Raw genomic sequence first — 24,749 nt, 5'->3', positions numbered from 1 at the left:
GAAAACCCCAAGAGTTGTCTATATTTGTGGATGGCAATATGTCTATTCCCATTCTCTCTCCTCTTAGGTTTAAAATGAGCCAACGCTCAGTCTTCAGTCCTCATCTTACTTGACCTAACAATGGTATTGGACATAGTCAATCATTTTCATCCTTGAAACATTTCTTCACCTGGCTTCCAAGACAATGTACTTACCTGTTTTCTTCCCAACTTCCCAGTGCCTTTTTCTCAGTCTCCTTTGCTGACTCTTCCTCCTCTCTTGACTCTTTTAATGTTGGAATAGCCCAGAGTTCAGAGCTTTGTCCTTTTTTCTTTTCTAGCTATACTTACTCTGTTTGTATGCTCTTTAATTTTCATGATTTTAAATATTACTTATATATTGTTAAATTCTAAATTTGTATCTCTAGACGAGACCTCTCTCCCAAATTCCAGACACTGCCTAAACATCTGTTTGTATGTCTAATAGACATCTCAAACTCAACCTGTTAAACTGCACTCCTCCACCCACCCGAAACTTTCTCCCCACAGCAGCCCACTCCATATCAGTTGACGGAAACTTCATCTTTCCAACTGCTCTGGCCAAAAACCTTGGAGATACCCTAGATTCCTCTTGTTCTCTCACATTCCATATCTAACCCATCAAGAAATTTCATTAGTTCTAATGTCAAAATATATCTAAAATCTGACTACTTCTTACAACCTATCCTGCTACCCCATGGTCTAAACTAATACCGTCTCTTGCTGGGATTAATTCAACAGCTTCCTAACTGGTCTCCATCCTTCTAGACTCGTCCCACTACAGGACTTTCACACCTGGCAAACAGAATTACCCTTCCAAAATAAGTCAGATTATGTCACTCTTCTACTCAAAACTCTCCAATGGCTCCCCATTTCACTGAGAGAAGCCACAGTCCTTAGAATGTTCTTCAGTGCCTGCACGATCTGTACAATCCTTCCTCTGCATGATCACCACCACATCCTTACTTCCTACTCCTCTGACCCTCTCATTCTATACCCCACACTGGCCTTCTCATTGTCCCACAAACAGCCCAGGCATACACCCACCTCCAGGGCCTTAACACTGGCTGATCCCCGTACTTAGAAAGAAATCTCTTTCCTAAGATAGTGATATGGCTCATGCTCTCACTTCCTTGGTGTCTCCACTTACTGGTCACCTTCTCAGCGAGGCCTTTCCTGATCACCTGATTTAAAAGTGCAACCTCTTCTCACCTTGATACTTCCTACCCCTCTTGCCTATTGGACCTGTCTTCCTGCAACTTACCACTATCCAACATATTCTGTACATATTTTACTTACTTGTTATCGTCTGCAGCCCTGTGTAGGGGAGAAATGTTTGTCTATTTTGTTCATTGCCAGATTCCTAGATAGAACAGTGCCTGAATCATAGTGGACACTCAATCAGTATTTACTGAATGAGTGGGAAAAAACCACAAAATATTCATAACTACATATGTGAATAGTGGCTGCACGGATTCTGTTATATCATTTTCCCTATTTTTATTGTATTTTAAATATTTGATATAATATAAAAGATTTTTTAAAATTTGGAAAATATAAATATTTACTAATAACATTTATGCAATGTTAGTATTCCAGGATTTCTTCTGCTAAATTCCCCTTACGGGTTTGAAAGGCCCTGATACTAAGCATGGTTTTAAATCATTTCCCTTTCTTTCTTAGAAAATAGATTAAAATAATCTATTTATAGATTAATATACTCTACATTAATACAGAATTAATGTGACTTCTAAATATAGCATTCAAGTCAATAAAAATTATATATTTAACATGAACAAATGCAAAATATAACAGACATTTCTGTGAAAAGAATCTCAATTCAAAAGTTGTCCCTGCTTGCTCTGTGACATAATTTACATTAAACCTGCCCAGTGAACTTGTGCACTGAACCTGCCTTAAAATAATAAATAGTATTATCAATAAATCTTACCAGAGCCAATAATTTCCACCATAAAAAAAGTTATAGGGGGATCTGTGAGGCAGACACCTGAGGACAAAGCTATCTCTGTCCTCCCCCCACTTTCCTGTCCAAAGGTAGAGGATCTGCTCTGATATCTGGCAGAAACACAATTTACAGATGGACTGAAGCTAATGTGTTAGTATCCGAATACTATGTCATACTGTTTGAGTTGAGGAAAAACTGGGGCAACAGAACACTGTGACTGGTTTCTAGGTCTCCTGCTTTCCTAACACTTCCATCTCAACGTTTACCTTAAAATAATGAAAATTATCCTAGAGTCACTGATTCTAGGAAATGACTGACAGGACTTATTTACAGAGACCTGATAGGTTCTTCAGGGACACATGCAAATGAAAAGAATCATGAATATAAGTCACTACAAATCAACCAGGAAGGGAGACAGAGGTAACTAAAAAGTTGCCTTAGAGAGCTGGGTTATCTGATTCCTAATGCAAACATGCTCTTTATGGATCCTGAACCTCACCTGGGCATCTTGAGATATGTATAACAGCAGAATCCTGCAAATGACATTATTAACTAGGCATTTATTACAGAAAAAGATATAATTTAAAACTTTCCTACAAATAAGAAATTAAGGGAGAATAACTTAAGATTCTCATTCATATATTTTAATTTCGCTCTTGATAATCAGAAATCTGAATTTCTCTTATAAGTAGAAATTGATATTTATATAGTGCTTTACACTTTAAAAAGTACTTTCAAGAGCATTAACTCACTGTGTACATATGACAATCCTATAAACTAGATATGACAAATACTATTTTACAGATGAAGAAACTAAGGCTGAGAGGGGTTAATGACTAAGTGACTTGCCCAATGTCACATACTCAGGAAGTGGAGAAACGAACAAGATCCTCTAACTTCAGTATGTGTTCATTCTACTACACCAAAATGCCTCTTATGTGTTCAAAGAATTAATTAGTGAATAACATTAGCTGAACTGAGAAAAGGTTGCATTTTTCTATTTTCTGGAAAGAGAAAATACTCACAAATCCATAGGCCTTTTCCTTTTAAGTACAGCTACCATGGCAGTGGGTTATAATTAACTTAGCTACCTCTGTTTTAAATGCCGGGCATGTTATTTTTCTTTCAGTTTTATGTATCTACCTGAGGATTCATGCTAGTAATCTGTTGTGAAAATTTCAAACACTCAGTGTTAAATTATGAAAACATAGAATGGATATACCATATTTAAGTACAGGGTAATTAACAACACATGAATGTATCATTTTGACATTATTTGTTTATAAATAGGTAAGAACAGATGCCCTTTTAAAAAATGTCTTTAAAGTCTTCAACATTAGAATCATATACCTAATACCTAGCAGATTGTGTGACTCATACTAAGAACTCAACAAATACTTGCTGAACTGTACTCTCAAAAAATCCTATGAAGGACATATACTAGCCTGCAGATATTTAGAAATGTCTTCTTTATTCTCAAAATCTCAAAGGATTTACCAAATTCTGTGGTTGAGAAAAGAACATATCAGTAAAAGTATGAAATCTGTAAAGTGTTCATTATCATATAACGATTTTTAAGGTTTCTAAAATAAATCAATTTTATCCTGTATACAATCAAGTTGAGCATCAATTTTATCCTGTATACAATCTAGTTGAGCAAACTATAATCTAGGAACAAGTATATGAATATTTGACAAATACCTATAGAATATACGCTCATTAAGGCAAGGAATTTGTTATATTCACCACTGCATCTCTAGGGTCTAGCACAATACCTGGCACATAGTAGGTACTCAATAAATATTGGTTGAGTTATTAAATTAACAAGTATACAGAGAGATGAGTATTACACCATGAACAGAAACTTCAAACATATATAAAAAGTAAATTCCTGTAAATTAAGTAGAAACAAATTTCCCAGACCAAATGAGGGCTAATTTGTAACGCATAAAATTGTGGTATACTGAAAGAAAAGCAGATGCGGGTGGGCGAAGACGAGTTCAGTTTTGGAAACGTGGAGCTTAAGGAGCCTATGAGAGACTCAAGTGGAGATACACTATAGGCATGTTTGGGTCTGAAGCCCAGAAGAGAGGTCGGGGTTGGCCATAAATATTTGGGAATCACCACCATGATGGGAGAGAATGTAGCATAAAAAGAGAAGAGAACGTAGGACTGAACTGTGAGGAACCCTCAGGTAGAAGAGGAAGAGCCTGCAAAAGATAGTGAGAGAGAGAAGGAAAGCCAGGGGAGTGTGGTGTCACAGAAGCCAAGGTGAGAGGCACTTTCCAGTTCAACACGACCAGGCAGTAAAGTAAGATGAAGACTAAAAAGTGTCTAAAATTGAGGTCAATAGTGACTTCGGCAAAGAACAGTTTCACTCAACTGGCTGGGGTGCAAGCCAAATTGGAGTGGACTAAGCAGTGAGGGACATGTGGGTAACTGAAGAGAGTGTGGAGACAAATATTGACAAAGGAGGACAACAGGACAATAGCTGGAAGGCAATATGGGATTCTAAATTGTTTTTCTTGTTATCTATCAGTTTTTCAGTCAGTCCACCCATCCATTCATCTCTCCATTTTTAAAATTTTAAGACAGGAGAGACTAGGCATGTTTAAATGGTGATAGAAAGGGGTCCAAGAGGAAGACAAAGAGTTTGAAAAGGAGAGAGGTCAGTTAGAGATACAGATAGGTAATCTCTATGTATAAACTAGAAACCAAGGAGGACACTCCTTAAATTGGAGTTTAAATTAGAAACCAAGGCAGTAGAATGGGGATGGACAAAAAAGAAACTCATTCCAAGAAAGATATTTTGATATAAGTGAGTCGGGCTGCCATGTGAAACCAAAAGGAACGCTAGCCAATCAAAACAGAAATCGTTTGATGTGAATATTTTTAAGGTGGAAAGGGTCTATGCAGGGAAACTTGCTAGGTAGGTGCTGGATGGAATCAGGGGAACAAAGGGCCAGTAGGTCAAGTTTTAGGGGACTCAGAAGAGGACAGTTCCTACCCGAGCCCTGAGAGTTAAACTTGAAGCTCAGCATGACAGTACGTCCTCTACGGCTAAGAGGGAGAATGAGCTGATAGTCTAAGGGGAAAAGAGATGAAACTGTAAAGCTTATACACACAGCCATAACACCTATGTTAAACACAGCTAGGCTGTACTCAGTGAGTAATAAGGGAATCTATAAATTACTTCTCTACTAGATTGAACCCCAATATTTCATTTTTGCACCTAAACAACTAAGTGCTCAAAAATTATGGCATCTGATGAGAACTCCCTTCATTCCCTTGAGGAACAGCTGCTGACACGACTAGCAGAAAACACAAGCCTCTCTTGTGAGGAGTGACCTAGCTGATTTAGTCACACAGCACTTCTGACTAATTTATATTACTGTATTAAAACCCAACAACTCTGACCCATGCTTGATTTTTGTTTATTTTTGTTTCTGTTTCTAACATTTTGCTGTCCCCCAGGGCCAAAGTCTGCCACGTGATCAGCCACGCTTGTCCATAAATATAAGATCCATTAAGTGATTCTCTTCATTGTTGCATTAGCAGAACCTAGCCTAATGTGAAGCAGGTAGAAGGCCCTCAACAAATATTGATGGAGTGAATGAGCAAATGTATGAATGGTTCCATGGAGAGAAGAAAAGGTGATCATTAAACCCCTCCATGCAGGGGGTCCTTTACATGCCAAGGACCCTGTGGCAGTCTGTTGAAGCAGATGGGCCCCTTCTCAGAATAATGTTTTTATTTTTAATTATTTATTTTTTTTGTGTGAGGAAGACCAGCCGTGAGCTAACACCCATGCCAATCCTCCTCTTTTTGCTGAGGAAGACCGGCCCTGAGCTAACATCTATTGCCAATCCTCCTCCTTTTTTTCCCTTTTTCTCCCCAAAGCCCCAGTAGACAGTTGTATGTCGTAGTTGCACATCCTGCTAGTTGCTGTATGTGGGACGCGGCCTCAGCATGGCGGGAGAAGCGATGCGCTGGTGCGCGCCCAGGATCCGAACGCAGGCAGCCAGTAGTGGAGTGTGCGCACTTAACCGCTAAGCCACAGGGCGGGCTCCAGAATAATGTTTTTAAATACACAGTATGACAGAGGAAACTAATTATATTGAAATCAAAATATAAAAAGAAATTATGACATCATCACAAACAGGCTTCTGTGGCAGTAGGCTGGGCTTGTCATGTCACAGGCATCTCTGTAGGGAGATCTGGCTGGGCCAGTTCATTGGCAAAACCACCAACTAACAGCATCTGCAGATTTCTTGTTCTCAGTTTCTCAGAGAGGAATCCTCCAAACTCCTGTCTAGGAAGCCACCGTTCTCAGAGTGAGGTAGGAGAAAGAGGCCATGGGAGCTCCATAGTTCAGTGTGTCAATTTTCACATCACCCACTAGTTTCCATATGGTGTCCTCAGCCTCAGCTGTGCCTAACGTCCCTGAATCCAGTCTGTCTATTTAACTTTCTCAGTCTTCCATGAGGGTAAGGAAGGCACAGCTGCCTGTGTGAATAGGGTAGACATGGGATCTGGGGGCTACCTGTTTCTGACACAGACTTCCAACCAATCCTCCTGTGTCCTGTATCCTACTTTGAGGGATACCTGGTACCCCCAATTCCTAAGCCTTTTTGGGGGTCAGAGGTACAAATTAGCCTGCTTTGGGGCTTCTCACATTATTGGCTTAGGATTCAGCTGTGATCAGGGATGCTAAATTGGTTACAACTAGTATTTCTGCTGTCCATCTTCCAAAATCTGGTTGCTATTTTCTTCTCTCCCTTTGGAGTGCACACCTATTTTACTCCTTTACTTTACTTTTACTAGGGGGTTTAGTGAGGAAGCAACGGTAAACATATTTCATCTGTCACATTTTACTGAAGTTGCCACTAAAATTTTTACAAAGGAGAAAAAGTTTTAAAAATCAAACTTTGAAGTAAATTCCTCAAAAATTCATCTAATCTATTTTATAACTATGATTTTTCTATCAAAGATAATCAATATACTGCTATAACCACAGCTCTACGAAGGCAGACACAATTTCTATTTTATTCATCACTGTATTATCCAGTACCTAGCACAGTAGAGTTGATCAATAAATATTTATTGAATAAGTGAACTGAATGAAAATAGATATGATAAAAAATTGAGATCTTTAGTTTTAATAATTTTGGCACTTATCTAATTCACCTAGGACTGCTTTGACAATATTTCAAAAAGCAAATAATCTGAAATAGATACACCTAATTTGGAACTCAAGAATGATGTGTTTTATAACAACAAAGTCCTTTACCACAAAAATTTTACTTTACTACAAAAAAAATTTTACTACAAAAAATTTTTACTATAGTTCTTTACTACAAAAATAATAATCCTGTTTTTTTTTTGCTCATATGCACTAAAATGACAGCAAGATTATTAAAGAATTAGGTCTAGTAGATCCTTGTCATTCTCGCCCAGTGAATTCAAAGGGCCATCATGACATGACCTACTTTGTAATTACAATGTAAACTGTATGTGCTTTGTTTTGTAATTCTCTATTGGCTACCATCTAAGCCATAACTCTCCTAAAGGCACCAAAGGGTTATTTAAATTTTTCAGTTACATTTTATGGGGAAAGTTAATGCATAGTTTTGTTTTAAACTGTGGAATTCTGATATATCCATTAAAAGTTTACTGCAACTCTAACAGGATGGTTCCATGGTCATTTTAAACTAAAAATCTTTACAGTCATTCATGTCAAAATGTTCCTCCCCGCAAACCTGCACAGAAATCCATAATCCATATGGTACTATCCCCTTAAATGCTTATTCTATAGCTAATTTTTCATCATTGTTTACATTCTCTTATTACTAACTTCAAATTAAAATATAATACTCACTTCATCAGCCACAAACTCCTTACTCAGACCAAAATCTGTCAGCACCACATGGCCATTAGAATCAAGTAGAATATTCTCAAGCTTAATGTCACGGTATATAATCCCCAACTGTGAAAACAAACAAATATGCATTTTAAAATAATTTCTAAAAAATAAATTAGGAAAATCTTTCTTATCTACCTTAAAAATAAACCAAAAAAAGGCATTCTCCTGCTCTTAGTCACTGGCCAGGGCAAATGTAAATTCCTCCACTGGGGGTTCGTCTGCTGGGCTCCCCGGACCTCTCTAATCATGTCTTCATTCCCTATACAGTGAGGGTCCATTCCTGTTGGCCAGCTTCTGTATGGTCTCTCTGCCGACGACTGCTTCTTCCTGTCCCTATTCTTCTTGGTATATGTCATCCTCACTCCGGATGACCTTCAGGTGCTTTCTTAGTCAACTCATGTCCGTCCCTTCCCAACGGGTCCAGAAGGCTTTGCTGACTCACAGGATCCCACACTGCTCATTTTCTTGTTTGTATTCCTACAGCACTTATATTCACATTGTACTTACCTAAAAATAACTGATATTTTCTAGGTATTTCCTATTTGTCTTGATATAACCATAGGCTAACTCTGTTTTTCACTTTTTATGCATTTATCTAGTATCTAGCATGGTGTCGTGTGTCAAATAGGTCATTAATAAAGGCTTGTTGAATAATAGGCTCCTAAACATAAAGGCTGAAGACTGTAATTTAATTTTAGTTGATCTTTAGTTCTAAATGAGCAAAGTAAATCAATTAGGTAATATTTATATATCCTTCCATTTTGTTCTGCATGTAAGTTTTATAGCAAAATACTTCAGCTATTACTTTAGCTGTATAACATAAATAAATCTACCCAAGTCATATAAGAAGTTCTTGATATATGTGAATTCCATGTTTCATGTTATGTCAGCCTGAATTAAACGTTTGTAAACGTAGAAACACTGCTTTCCTCAACACTAAGTGTATGAGAAAGCAGACTGTTAATAATCTTAAGACTGAAATAAAAAATTACACAAGGAAAAATACTAGGCAATTTTCTCCCAAGAACTGGAGTGCCCCACAAGAAAGAGAGGAAGGATAACATCTACAGCCTACTGCACAGATATCTGACTTGAAGCATTATAAGCATCTAACCAGTAGGACATTTTTTTTTTTTTAACAACCTCTCTGGAAAAGATTTTAGGAATAAATCATTTACCATCTGCTTTACCTCATCACTTCCAAGTAAACTCCCATTTTTGTCTCTTCCTGGGAAACTCAGTGTTAGTAACTATATCAAAATTAATATTACTGGCTTTGTGTTATACTTCTTTGTATTTATCTTTTTAGGGTAGTAAGATTAAGAGAAACTTAGCTGAGCTCTGATTTGCTATATAACTGTCACTCCATGTCAATTACATTTATATAATGTTTCTGATTACCTTGTTTTAATAACAATGAATGTTCATGGATTTTCCTTTAATAAACAGAATTAACAGAATTAAGACTTTCAGACAAATTAAAAGCTAAATTTACTAGCTTACCCGTCAGAGCTCTGTATTTTATTTGTTTTTACTCTGGTGTTTAGGGTGATTTCCACTACGTTTTATATTATAAAAAATTACATCTAACACCCCTATCCATAAAACTCAAAGATTTTTTCAGCCTAGTCCTGGGCCCAATTTGGTTCACGTACGGAGAGGTCCTAACTACTTCATATCCCACAAAAATGATCATAGGCATGAAGCTCATCACCACAACGACAATTCTACCAAAAGGAATCCAGCTGTCTACTCCTACCCCTTCAGCACAGCTCCCTACCTTACTGCTCCTCTTTCCTTTCTCTCCATGGCATTGCAGCCCTGTCCCCTCGGCCTTTTCTGTTTCTCTCCTGCTCTTACACATTTTTCATTCACTCCGCATAAGATTCTTATTCCAAACCCCATCTCCCTCCACCTGCCCAGTCTTGTTTCTGTTCTGGGCTAGGTCTACCCTTTTCTTGATGCCTTCCTTCTTTTCTTCTATCTTACCATCTTTTCTCACAGTCTCTCCCATCCATTGCCTCCATCTTGCAATTCTGATCTCCCTGCCCCTATAAAAACTTCATCCTTCTTCCTTGCCTTTTTCCTTCAGTTCTCTCTATTCTGTTCTTTTCTATTTTTGGTGAGGAAGATTGGCCCTGAGCTAACATCTGTTGCCAATCCTCCTCTTTTTTCTTGAGGAAGATTGTCACTAAGCTAACATCTGTGCCCATCTTTCTCCACTTTGCATGTGGGATGCCACCACAGCAGGGCCTGATGAGCAGTGCATCCGTCTGTGCCTGGGATTCGAACATGTGAACCCTGGGCCGCTGAAGGGGAGCGTGCGAACTTAACCACCACGCCACCAGGTCAACCCCTCCATTCTTTTCTATGCTCCATAATCAGCACTTTGATCTCTGTTTATCTGTAATCTAGTGTAGGATCTGAATACATGACAAAGAAGAATAGAGGCTTTATGATGTACCTGTGTCATCCTAATTTATGACCAAAGTCATGCTGGTCTCCTTATGGTGTCAGACCCCTTCGGTAAAATTACTCTAGCATTTTCCATTTCTAAGGAAATACACACAAGTCTAGTTTATATAATGATTGTTTGCTTCCACAATAATGCTTCCTCATTACGTTAAAAAAAATTTTTTTTAGTCAAAAGTTTTCAGATCAAAATTAATAGTATCAGAAATAATATTTTTTAAAAAGTTTAAACTGATATTATAGAGTTCAAACAGCATCACAGACGTGAATTCCATTTAAAGTCTTTAGTAACTGAGTTCCTACTACATGGAGGCAATAGAGGAGGAGGAAGGGAAAGGGAGCAAGACAGGGCCTCAGTGACCAAAAAAAAATGGAAGAGAGAGCCAGAGTGGGAGGATAGCTGGGTAACGCAGGTAGGCGCTTCTTTCAAACAACGCATCTTCTCCAACCTAATCAGGAAATACACCTGAAGACGGGCAGGCAGATTCTGCAGTGGAGTAAGTCACAGTTAAGGAAATAGACATTACGATTTGTGGTTTCATCTTACAGGCTATTTTAAGAATGAAAAGCTTTTATTCTAAAGATACTTTGTAATAAGCATTAGGATTTTGCATGAACAAAACCAAAAAATTGCTCAGGTTCTACCTTTTTGATCTACACCACAGGAACTGCAAAAGGAAAGCAGCTTTTTAAAAAGGGAACGATGAAACTAAGAAAACTGGTAACAGTCTGTAAGTGTGCTTTCACCATCTCCACTAAGACAATGACGTGTAAAAACATTAGCTCTTTTAGCCCCATCATTACCCAGTTAACAGACTTTTCAAAAAGAGAAATCCCAAAGATCCAGCCTCTTACCTTGTGGAGGTGTTCGAGCGCAAGCACGATCTCTCCCACGTAGATCTGCACCTCGGGCTCTGTGAAACGCTCTCTTTGAGAAAGATGAGTAAAAAGCTCTCCACCATTTATATAATCTAAAAATGAAATATATTTTTTCTTTCTTTGACTTACGTTCATAAACTAAAGGAAGTATTCCCTTTTAATTGCTTTGGATTAACCATAAGGCCCTGATTTTAATATATTATTTTTTGTACAACTCTTACTATATAGTATACAGTTTCATATAGAATATATGACTAAATTCATATAGTAATACAGTTTCGTAAGATAATGACTATCCTAAACCACAATCAAATGAATTTGCATAGAGCATTGCCATTAAAACTATTACACGAAATCTGCATATATTTAATTACATTTCCTCAAACACAGCATATCAGAAGCCTCTGCCATCAGCACAGAATACTTAACTTGCTGTGGAGTACCAAAACATCAGCCACGATGTAACTAAAACAAAAAATGAAGAGAACAAAACACAAAAATCCCAGGCTTTCCTTTGCAATAGCTGCCAGTCACTATTTTAAGCAGATTCCCTATTTTCCAGAACTGTCTATGTACCCTTCCAAAAATGTATATTAGGCAGCAGGTAGCCTTCTTATTGCTCGACATAGCTCAAAAGTAAAAGTAGCACAACACGGCCTAATTCAAACACCTGAAACCAGAAGATTCCCATTTCCCTTTCAATCTGCCCTATTTATCCCAAGAGGAATAATGAAACACAAAAGGCTACAGTGAGAAATAAATTAGGGAGCTTAATAATAATTTTTAAAAAACACAATGATGTTCGTAATTGGCTGTAAGACATTTACTGATAAACTGACAATAGTTTCATCAGAAACTAACCATTGCTACATCAACACACAATATTTGTTTCTCAGAAACAATGTACACCTAGAAAATAGTCAGAAATGTTGAAAGCTTTTCTCCTAAAAAATTTGAAAGCATGTATACCAAGCATATTCACTTGTCAAGTTTACCACAATTTGATAAAAGAACAAGCAAAATCTGCACAAACTCACAAATTTTTGTTTTATCTTGACCATTTAACTTGAAATTCCAAAAAGCAGATGCAACAGAATGAAAGAACTCTAATAGCTGGTTGTTTTGCAATGTATTTTACACAGTGCATGCCAGCAAAAAGCATCGCCCTTCTAAAGCTTCTGTATTTTGCCAAGAGGTTTTAATTATATCTTAACACAAAGCTAATTATTAAAAAGGTGTAAAGGAACATAGCATCCCTGCAAACTAACAATGAATTTTTCCTACCTTTAAGTAGTTATTTACTAAAATCTAATACTGATGTTTATGCACAAATGGTGTCCACAGTTAGCCATGACACAGAAATAGGCACCCATAGGTCAGCTGACCAACTCCTACACATCCTTGAATGTCCTACTCAATTATCTCATCTTCACTAACCACTCCAGCAGAGTTGATCACTTCCTTTTACGTTAACCTTTGTACTTATTGAAGACTTCTATCACTACAACTATCTTGCTGTATTGAAAATGTTTATTTGCATACTTGCTTTCTCTATCAAACCGAGGTTTTCAAAGTCAGGATCAATGTATTCATCTCTACAAACCCAATATAGTTCCTGCATGCAGTATGCACTCAATAGATGCTTACTGCATTATTAATTGAAAAAATTCTTTACATTGGAATAAACATTAGAGTCTCTGAAAAAATCACTTAGAAACTCTAATGCAAGTGCGTTAAAAAAAAAAAATCCAACGTACTCCTGTCTTTGAGGCAATCTGATATGGTCCAAAGGATGTGGGCTTTGTAATCAATAGACCTGGGCTAGACAATGGCTCCACTGTGTCCTGCATTGAGCAAATTAAGTCTCTCTGAGCTTGTTCTTTATCTGTACAATGGGAATAATAACTACTATGGATTATTGTTGCTTGGAACATAGACAATGCTTTATTTTCCATTTTCTGGGGATACTGAGAAAAAGTAACTACAAAGCTAAGAAGACAAACCTAAAACAACATCAAGTAACCTACTTCCTACTTTTGGAATAGACTAGCAGCCCAAGGTGATGACTTGACTTTCATAACAAATATGTTTTATTCGTAGGTACATGGCTGCATACTTTACAAGGTGAACAGCTAACTCCATCCAGTGGTCCAGGTAGTTAACAGTGGCAAAGTAGATACGGAGGCTGCCAGGGGCTATAACAGCAGGAGGTGTGGTACCTGGAGTGTCATTATGGGGTAAGTGCTATAATCAATGGCAAGGATTGAGGTTAGTGGGAATTTCTATAAGGTAAGCACTTGATGCTCTCAGTCATTATAATTTTAGTTGTTCTGTCTGGCATGTAGTGGTATCTAATTATGGCTTTAATTTGCATTTTTCTGAATAATAATGATATTTAGCATCTTTCCATGGCTTATTGAATATTTATGTAAATAAAAATAAAGTCAGTTTTTTTGGTAAGAACTCCACAGCTCTCTGTTCTTATGAACTACCTCTCCCTCTGGGGAAATCTCTGAGCCATTGCCCTGGAGCTGGGAGGAGGACAGTGGCCCACTTCTCTTGGAGTGACACTCCTGCTTTATTAGCAGGGTGCTGGGTGAGGACAGTAGTCTCTGGTCTTCTCAGCTTGCCTCTACCACCATGGAACCTCCACTCTACAAATAAAGTGGGGTGAGGGCATCAGAGCTCCATCTTCTCAACCTGCCACACCTGAAATAAAGCTTCTGCCCTTTGAGTGGGGGCTGGGTGGAGGAAGGGAGCTCCCAACTTCTCAGCCACATTTGCCAGGAGTGTAGCCTATATAACACGGAGCTGGATGGATGGGAAACGCTGGTGGCCTGCAATCTCCTCGTGAGACACCGCATCCCTTAACTGGGACCTGAGAGGAGAGGGAGCCCCATCGTCCTGGGCACACCTACCCAAATGGTGCTTCTGTCACACAGGTAGCAGGTCATGGCTCAAGTGCCACCCACTTTTGCTGTTCTTACTGCGATTTAGTAGATTTTCTTGAACAAATGTTTCTTCATTTGCTATACACCCACCCACAGGCCAACTTCCAGAGATTTAAAAAATTTTTTTAAATAACTTTTACTACTTATTAATTGGTTGATTCCCTAGAAAGCAGGTCCACGGAGCTCCTCACACTCCCATTCCAGGAGAGAGCTGGTTCTTTTTTAAATTATTAATTTGAAGGCATTCTTGTATATTGTGGACACAAATCCTTTGTCAGGTGTATGTATGGAAAATATTATCTCTGAATCTGTGGTTTGCCTTGAATTTCCTTACAAGTGCCTCTTTCTTTTTGTTTTTTTTTTTTTGTGAGGAAGATCAGCCCTGAGCTAACATCCATGCTAATCCTCCTCTTTTTGCTGAGGAAGACCGGCTCTGAGCTAACATCTATTGCCAATCCTCCTCCTTTTTTTTTTCCCCAAAGCCCCAGTAGATAGTTGTATGTCATAGTTGCACATCCTTCTAGTGGCTGTATGTGGGACGCGGCCTCAGCATGGCCGGAGAAGCGGTGCATCGGTGCGCGCCTGGATCTGAACCCGGGCTGCCAGTAGTGGAGCGCGCGCACTTAACCACTAAGCCACAGGGCCAGCCCACAAGTGCCTCTTGATGAGCAGAAAATATTTAATTTTGATTAGTTCAACTTTCTTCTTCTTTTTTTTTGGTTAGTGTCTTGAGGAGTCTTCGCCTACCCCAAAGTTATAAAGATATTCTCTTATGATTTCTTCTAAAAGCTTTATATGTTTAACTTTTATGTTTAGGTCTGTTTCAAATTAATATTTGTGTATAGAGCAAAGTAAGGGCTGAGATTCACTTTTTTCCATACAGACATCCAGTTGTTCCAGCACCATTTGACTCCTTTCCCCATTGAATTGCTTTGGCACATGTGTCAAAAACCAAATGACCACATAAGCGTGGGTCTATTTCTGGAGTCTCTATTCTATTCCACTGATCTATATGTCTCATACTATACTGTCTCGACTACTGTAACCTTATAGTAAGTTTGAAATCAGATAATTTAAGCCTTCCACATTCGTTCTCCTTCTTTAAGACTGGATGGGCTATTCTAGTTCCTTTGTATTTGCACAGGAATTTTAGAGTAAGCTCATCAATCTCTACAAAAAAATCCTGCTTAGATTTTGATTTAGACAGTTTTGCATCTATTGTTCAATTTACAGAGAACTGACATGTTAACAATATTGAGTTTTCCAACCCTTGAATATAGTGTCTCTATTAATCAGGTTTTCTTTAATTTCTCTCAGCAATGTATTATAATGTACAGAGCAAATTTATTCCCAAGTATTTTGTTTTTTTTTTTAAAAAAAAGTTATACTGTATAAGATACGTTAAAATTTTATTTTCTAGTTGTTTGACGCTAGTATATAGAAATATAATTGGGGGCCAGCCCAGTGGTGTAGCAGTTAAGCTCGCGTGCTCCACTTCGGTGGCCCGGGGTTCAAGGGTTTGGATCCTGGGCACAGACCGAGGCACCGCTTATCAAGCCATGCTGTGGCGTCGTCCCATATAAAGTAGAGGAAGACGGGAATGGATGTTAGCCCAGAGCCAATCTTCCTCAGCAAAAAGAGGAGGATTGGCAACAGATGTTAGCTAAGGGCTAATTTTCCTCACCAAAAAAAACATAAAAGAAATATAATTGCTTTTTTCATTTTTATTTTGAAACAATTACCAATTTACAGAAAAAGTGCAAGTCTAGCACACAGAACATTTTCATGAACCACTAAGTAAGTCAGCAACTTGATGGCTCATCACTCATTTATACTTTCATTTCACACCACAACATAACCATTTAAAAATCAGAAAATTAACATGAGTATATTATTAACATCTAATCCTCAACCCTAAATTCAAGTTTTCCTGGCTGTTCCCAAAATATCTTCAATAGCAAAAGGTTCCAGCTCAGAATCAAGTGTTAACCTTAGTTCACTTATCTATTTTCTTCAATCTGTAATAGCTCCTCAGTCTTCCCTTGACCTTTATAACCTTGACACTTTTGAAGATTACAGGCATGGCAGACTGCCCACAATCTCAGTTTGTCTGATGTTCCTCCAAGATCATACTCAGGTGTGCATCTTGGGAGGAAAATCATGGAAGTGACACTGCCTTCTTGCCGAATCCTCTCAGGTGGTGCATGATTTCAATTCATCCTAATAGTAATGATGTCCACTTTATCACTTGATTAAGGTAGTGTCTCCTTGGCTCTCTACCATCAACTTACCTATCTTATTAATTACCTTGGTAATTAATAAGAAATTTTGGAGAGGTACTTTGAAACTATGTACCTATCCCAACCCACATCAAATATTCAATTTATTCACTTCTATCTGAATGGATTCACAGTTTCCTATTTTATTTAATGGGTTAAAATTCATGACTATCATTTATTTTTTTTAATTTGTTTTTTATTGATGTCATAATAATTTATAACATTGTGAGATTCCAGTTGTACATTATTATTTGTCAGTCACCATATAAATGCGTCCCTTCACCCCTTGTGCCCACCCCCCAACTCCCCTCCCCCTGGTAACCACCAAACTGCTCTCTCTGTTCGTGTGTTAGTTTATATTTCACATGAGTGAAGTCATATAGTGTTTGTCTTTCTCTATCTGGCTGATTTCACTTAACATAATACCCTCCAGGTCCATCCATGTTGTTGCAAATGGGACGATTTTGTCATTTTTAAACTATCATTTATTTTTGATTCTGGGAATGTAGTTCTTACTCCTAAGGAATGGCTCTTCTAGAATTTTGTTGAAAACCTTGTGGTGTTTATCAAGTCCACGTACCTTGGGAGGAATTTAACTCCAAACTCTGTCTCCCCTGAGGCTGGAGCTGCTGAAATCTTTTTGTTTTCTTTCGCTTTTTATTAAGAATTTACTGTGCTTCTTTTTTTGATAGACTAGCTGAAATAGAACTATTCCAGTCGTGGTGTATGCTAATTAAATAAACTTGCTGCCTGAATTGACTGAACTGGCTTCAGAAAATGATCCCAGTAACACAATATCTACATCTCACTATAGCTTCATCTTAATTTATACCAAAAGCACATTCTGAGGCCCTTACATTAAGTTTTAATTCAATAACACTTTCTTCTTTTTTTTTATTGTGGTAACATTGGTTTATAGGGGAGCTGCTGAAATCTTTACTCAGCTCCTTCAACTTCCAGCTCCTGCTTTTGTCTGGGCTACTGAGATTCTTGCCACACGCATTCACTGTTGAGAACTCAGCCAATCCACATGGATTTTTGAACTGCCTCACTTGTGGCTCCCTTCTTTCCAGGATCCCTCTCTTCCACAATTTGTAGCCACTCTGTTACCCCAAACCCAACTCTGGACTCCTCACCCTTTAAGATTCCCACCTCTGGACTCCATGTTGACCTGTTATTGTGCATATCCTTGGAAAGAAATATTCTCAGTAGTTAGAAACACAGGACTTTGGTGTCAGCAAGTCCAAAAATGCTAGCTGTACCATTTATCAGTTGTGTGACTTTGAGCAAGGTGCTTAATCTTTCTGAATCTAAAACAATTTTTATAAAAGGAAAACAATATATCTTCCTAGGGTTTGTGCATTTCATTCAACAGATACTTGAGCCCTTATTATAAAAATTCTAGGCACTGCATACACAGCACTGAACAAAACAGACAATAACCTTCATCCTAGCGAAGCTTGCGTTCCAGTGGAAAGAGAGAAACAAAAGTAAATTAGATACTATTAATATGCTGGGAGATGATGATTGTTATGGAAAAAATAGCACGGATAAAGGCAGACAAGGGAGCGCCAGGGTAGAGGTGAGGAACGCACTTTAATAAGGGAGGTCAGAGTACGGCTCACCAAGGTGACTTCTGAGCAGACTGTAAGAAGGTGAAGACATGAACTAAGCAGACAGTTGCGGGGAAACTGCTCCTGGCAGAGGTAACAAGTACCAAGATGCTGAGGCAGGAGAGGGCCTGGTGTATCTGAGGATCAGGAAGGAGGCCAGCGTGGCTAGAACAGAGTGCATGAGAGAAGAGTAGTAGGAGAGCCAAGCTCACAGAAGTAACCGAGTTAGGGCACTGGGCAGCTTGTGTAGGGCCTTGCAGACCATTACTGGGGCTGTTCTGTATGCCATGCACTGCACAACGTATTGTGATCCAAGCGAACAGTGGCCCCTGGAGCAGGGCAGCACAGAGGTTCTGGCCATCGTAAGGATCTGATCTTTTACTCTGAATGAAATGGGAAACCTCTGGAGGCTTCTGAGTATAAGAGTGGTATATGACTTGCATTTTAATAGGATCAACGACTCTGGCTGCTGTGCTAGGAACAGCAAGGGTGGAAATAAGGAGATCACTTGCAATAAAGAAGTGAGAGATGATGGTGGCTAGGAGGAAGGTGAGCAGCGGTGGTGGGAAGGATCCAGCCCGACCCAAGCACCTGAGAGATGGAGCTGGTGTTACCTCAGATGGGGAAGGCTGCACGAGGAATAGGTTTGGAAGGGATGATCCAGAGTTCGCTTTTGAATGTGAGGAATGCAGTGTCCGACAGACAGTAAAAGCTCAATAAATGGTAGTTATCCTTATCATCCTCATCATCTTGAATTATACATTCTAAGACTAGTCAGAGGTACAAGAGAGCCCTTCTGGAACCGTTTCAGGAAAAGGAAGATAGATTTCTTGTGGTCAGTTTTAGAGCATTAAGAGGAGGTTCCACGAAGCATCATGCAAGTGCTTTATGTAAACTCCTTGAAATCATGTGCAATTTTTTCAAGTAGGCACAGGTGCATTCTTCTGAGAAGAGAGAGTCCACAGCTTCTATCAGATTCCCCAAAGAGTTGTAAGCCAAAAAAAGTTTAAGGAACATCACTCTAAAGACAGCATTATAAATCTGAATGGAAAAGTCCCTATCAAGTTTATTTACAAACAAACCAAGGAGTGCTGACTGCCAGCACATGGAAACACCTGCAAGGAGTGTCTGTAAACTTCATCACCACAGCACACACACCGGCGTCGCTTCTCCTGGGCACTGAGATCGCTTCTCCCTGACTTCTGCCCCTGCTTGGCATAGCTGTCCTGGAGCCTATTTGTATTTGGAATTGGACTGGTGAGGTTCAGAGCTTAAAAAAGTGACGTGGAGCAAGCGGTCTTCATTTTCAACAAGATCTCTGACTACTGAGGATGTGCTGGAACTGCACCTCTGGTGTCTTTACACCTCTGTGTTTATCAGGGGATCTAACAACTCTGTGAGGGGAAGGTTGGGACTTGCCCTTGAAACTAAAAACAACTGAGGCAGAGAAACAGCAAATAAAACAAAATTTAGAAAAGACCATAGGGATATTATTAAATATGAGCTGAATTATAAAATTTGTATTCTCTTGAAAGAGAACACCGAGATCAGGAATGCAGGCAGATTCTGGGAGCGAGTTAGCAGTGGCATAAATACGGTCGGTGACTTCATGAAAACCCAGACACTAACTGACATCTGAGAGGGGTCTTCTTCTCAGCTTTGTAACTCAAGGAACCCCCTCCCCCTGCCTCCATCCCTTTCCATTTGGGCATAAATTACATTTCTTCATGTAAAAGACTTATTTAAAAGCTCAGACTGAATAAAGTATCTGAATAGAAATTGTCTACTACTAGAATTATTTAAGGTCCACTCTGCCTGGTGGGCTCTTGGTCCCTGCCAACTTGTCTACCCTGAATAATTTTCCTGCCAAAATTATGGATTCATCATGTTTCTAGAAATTAGATTTCTCAAGTCTCTGCCAATTTCTTCCACAACAAATTGCAAGCATGAGGGTTTTTTTTTTAAGCCAATGCTGACTGTTTTTATTCTCTTTATGATAGGAAAACTGCCAGAAATAGCATGAGAATGTTCAGTTTTTGTTGATATTCCGGAGGCTTTTTGCCTCTGTGGACATCCAACCAAAACAGACTAAGGGGTGTTGACTCAATATACACTCCTGCCTACTGCTGTTTGCATAGAAGCAGCATCTTAATAACCCCAGTTGTCAGGGTAAGTGGTAAAGGGCTGCTGACCGATAAGAATCAAGTGATGTAAAACAGGGTTTCAGCTGCCCTCCTTTAAAATCTGTATCTTAACACAGCTCACTGCTTTTGAGCCTAGACAAAGAAGTAATAACAACTAGAGATACTGGGCACTTTCTATGTGCCTGTTCTATTTAGATATGATAATGGGTTGATCCTCATAAACAATGCTCAGAGGTAGGTACTATTATAATAATAGTATAATCCCCAGAGAAAATCGTTAATCTCTAGAGAATAGTGAAACTCAGAGAGGTTAAACAAATTATCCAGAGTTGCACACCCTGTGAGTGGGAGAATAAGGATTACGAGCATGGGCAGTCTGACTCCAAAGACAGTGATTTTTTTATGCTGTATTAGAATTGCCCTTTTCCCCCTCCTGACATGGTTTTACTGTCACTAGGAGCAGCCTCATGAGGCAGTTGGTCTTGCTAATTACTGCCTTAAGATCAACTGTTCTGTCCTTCAAATATTTAAACGGCTTAGAGCCAATAATTCTACATATTCAGTCGTATAATTTTGCTATCTTACATGCTTTTCACAATTTAAGTTTTGGAGGGCTCGTCAGAATGTCACAGTACTCAAAAGCATACTGAGAGGTTTTTTTTAATGGCCACAGTAAACAATGAGTTTCAATCTTTTTTGAGAGTATACCAAGCTAAAATTATCACTGACATATTTACGGCACAGAACTTAAGAGAGTCCATTTATATCTTGTAGGAGTGGACCCAGGGCTGTTTTCTCAAAAAAAGTACTTGGCCTTGCCTGTAGGAATATCTAGCCTTATAGAAGCCTTCTTAATTTTTCCTAAGAGGTTATCACCTTAATCTACCTGCTTGTTAAAGCAGACAGATCTGAATTTGGCAACACAGAAGAGCTACATTCTAGGTTCTTGCCAGAGATTAGAACCTCAAATTGTTTGCAGTCCAAATCTCATAAAATGTTCAGTTGTGAGAAATGATACACACAAAGGATAATACACATAATCTATACATCCTTCTTGATATGCTGTAATGACTTTGGACAAAGAGCAGGAGAAAGTTACAAACTTGGAAAACACTGTTTTGGAAAAATTATAGTCTGATCTTGTTCCACAGGCTTACATTATAAGGCATAGTGTCATGAAACTTGGCACTATCTTTAGTCAAGGAAGGCTGGGGAAAACTGTCTGTTACATCTGGGTCCTATTAAAAAAGGTTTTCCTAGGTCACAGTGCCTTATCTGTGGGTTTTATTTATTTTTTTAAAACTTATCTTGATACAATTTCAAACTTAGAAAGAATATTTGCAAGAAAAGTACAAGGAATCCCCATGGACTCATTATGCAAATTTACCAATTGTTTACATTTTGCTTCATTTGCTTTAGTATTCTCTGTGTTTTTATATATGTGCATATTTTTCCTGAACCAGCCAAGAACAAGTTGAAGACACTGTGCTCCTATCCCTAAATCCTTCGGTGTGCATCTCCTAAGAAAAAGAACATCCTTTCCTTCAACCATAGTACAATTATCAAGACCAGAAACTTTATGAAAAAAATACTATTATCTAATGTACACCTTCTATTAAAATTTTGTTATTTGCCCCAATAATGTTCTTTGCAGCTACTTTTTTCCAGTCCAGGATATAGTTTATGATCACACAATGCACTGGATATCATGGCTTTTTAGTGTGGACCCTCAGAGTGTCTTTCTTTCTAGATCTTGACATCTTTGAAGGGGATAGCTCAGTTACTTTGTGGACCAACCCTCAATCTGGGTTTTATCTGACGTTTTCTCATGATTAGACACAGGTTATGCATTCTCGGAAGGAATATCAACGAAATGATGTCACCTGTCTTACAGAACATCAGGAAGCAGGTGTTCTTCCAATATCGGTGTTAATTTTGATCACATCATTAACTGGAGTGACTAAGGTAGTGTTTGCCAGGTTTCTCCACTGTAAAGTTACTATGTTTCCCTTTGTAATTAATTAATTAATTTGTAAATTATGGGGAGATGAATTGAGACTATGTAAAAATATCCTATTCCTCATCAAACTTCACCCACCCCTTTTAGAATCCAATGATGATTTTCTGACTCCACCATTCCTTCTCTAGGTTGGTTGGCATTCTCCCATAAGGAAGAGCTTTCCCTTCACCCCACTTACTGCACTTTCTTACTTTCTGGCACAACAAGATGTTCCAGTCTCATCTTGTACTTTTCTAGGCTTCATTTTAATACAGCCACCACTTATGGATCACTATCTGCCATGGGTGGTACTAAGCACTTTACATCCATCATCCCATTTAAGGCAAACAACTCCAGGTAGGTGGGAAAGCAGAGGGTCAGAGAGATTAAGCAACTTGTCTACCAGAAATATTGAAACCCAGAGTTGAACTCAAGTTAGTACTTAAGTACATAACAGGGAAAGAAAAACGCATGTTCACAGAGGAGTGAGTAGATTATTCAGATTGCCTGGAGCACACTAGTGGGAGACTGGGTCTGACTGTTTCGAAAGTCTGACATAGAGTTTAGACTACATCCCCTTCAAGTAAATGGGAGTCAGTGGGAGACTAAGCAGAGGAGTGATCCAATCATGGCTATGTGTTAAGAAAACTAATTAAATAATAATCTAAAGGATGGATTGGAAATGAATTGACAGAGGTCAAAAAGTAGACATTACAATCATCTAATTATCTGCTATTAAAAATAATGCTGCTTAGGGGCCGGGTTGGTGGTGTAGTGGTTAGGTTCGTGTGCTCCCCTTTGGCGGCCTGGGGTTTGTGGGTTTGATCCCGGGCACAGACCTACACACCGCTCATCAAGCCATGCTGTGGTGGCATCCCACATATAAAATAGAGGAAGATTGGCACGGATGTTAGCTCAGGGACAATCTTCCTCACCAAAAAAAAATAATAACAATAATGCTGCTTCTCCAGATCACCAAAGAAGTCAATACATGTGGGCTGAGCTGTGTGGAGAAACGAAGTCACGTGGTTCCTCCACACACCAGCTGTGGCCTTGGGCACCTCTCTTGAATCCCTGAGCCTAGGACACCTCATCCATAAAACAAAGATGATAATCCACACCTTGAAGAGTTGCTTGCAAAGAATGAATGAGATAATATATGGAAAATGCCAAGAGTACTGTCTGCTATCAAGCAAGTATTACAAAAACTAAATATTACAATAGAAAACATTTCCCATCTTCATCTCAAACCCCTTTGTGATTTTGGACACAAGAATCTAGGATATTTCTGGCCCATAGCCGATCTTACTTTATATTGACACTCTCATATTTATAATAATTAGAACAATAATAAAAACAAAATAACACCACAAGAAACATCCTTTTACATACATTTTGTACACTTAGGCAGGTATAGATTAGTAGGACAGATTCCCAAAATTAGATTGCTGAGTCACAACATACTTACATATTAAATTTTGATAACTGCTGCCAAGTTTTTATAAGTACTTTCCACAAAAAAAGCTATAGCCATTTATATCTCCTACCAACAGTGAATGAATGCCTTAAAAAAAAAAGTTCTCACTAACTCTTGTTATTATTATCATCTTTAATTTTTACTAATCTGATAGGCATTTCCAAGATACAGAAATTTTTAAGGTGTGGAAGAAAAAAGAGGAGAAGCAAATCTGAGAGTCTGTAGCAGCTGAACTTGATATATTTTCAGTGGAAGAAGGATAAGTGTCACCTCAGACAGGCAGAAAGACGGTGATGGGGCTGTAGGGTTGAGAAGGAGTAAGAGGTCGGGAAAGCTCACATGAGTTCACAAGAGAGAAGTAAAATGTTTGCTAATCTCTGTGAAGTTTCATTCAGACTATCAGCATGAACTTCAGGCCAGACCCAGCTGACACATTCTGGAGACATGAGGACAGCTTAGAAAGCTGGTATTGGAAGAAAAGTTCAGAGAGTAATCAAAGTGACTGCCATGTCAGGCAAGAAGGAAGGTTAACAGGGCTAGTGATCCTAGTGCCAGACCAGGCAGACTCCAGGCTAGTAAGGATGCACATGAAACCCAAAGGAAGTGGATGGAGAGGTACAGGAAAGACTCAAGGGAAGGCAGCGTTCAAAGAGGATTAAAGAACAGGTTCAGGGCGTGTGAAAAGGTAAAAAATAGAAGATTACGGTTAAAAAAGAAATCTGACTTTGAGTTCTTAGAGGTGGCACTGGTTTCAGGGATGAGGCCCAACGTGTGGCTGTGCTTATGAACAGCTCAAGACAAGTACAGGTCATAAGGTCACAGGTCAAGGAGGGCTGGCATGGTGTGTTTCTGGTTATCAATATGGCTACTAAAACTGGGGAAGGGGATGGACGGAAACTAGAAGAAAGAGAAACCACACCTGATGAGTAAGTCATGGGAAACAGCAAGCACATGTCCTGGGAGTCAGTTACAAGCGTAAGGGGTTAGAAAAGCTCCTTCAAAAACGAAGCTCTGTTGAGAAATGATTTT

At 38.8% G+C, this 24,749-nt stretch overlaps 1 protein-coding gene across 1 annotated transcript in view; it reads right to left on the bottom strand.

The window, feature by feature from the left end:
* Positions 1–24,749, bottom strand: part of RPS6KA5 (ribosomal protein S6 kinase A5) — a 170,762-nt gene that overhangs the window by 55,648 nt on the left and 90,365 nt on the right. Inside the window, exons 4-5 of the mRNA XM_087448053.1 lie at positions 11,234–11,349; positions 7,862–7,969 (exon numbers count right to left, since the gene is read on the bottom strand). Of these exons, the coding sequence (XP_087304179.1) occupies positions 7,862–7,969; positions 11,234–11,349 (224 nt within the window). The remainder of the gene's footprint in view (positions 1–7,861; positions 7,970–11,233; positions 11,350–24,749) is intronic.

This window comes from Ceratotherium simum, chromosome 24 (assembly GCF_057802395.1).
Source record: "Ceratotherium simum simum isolate JZ-2026a chromosome 24, ASM5780239v1, whole genome shotgun sequence".
NCBI lineage: Eukaryota > Metazoa > Chordata > Mammalia > Perissodactyla > Rhinocerotidae > Ceratotherium > Ceratotherium simum.
The sequence above is the reverse complement of the archived record's forward strand: the minus strand, read 5'-3'. Positions and strand labels throughout refer to the sequence as shown.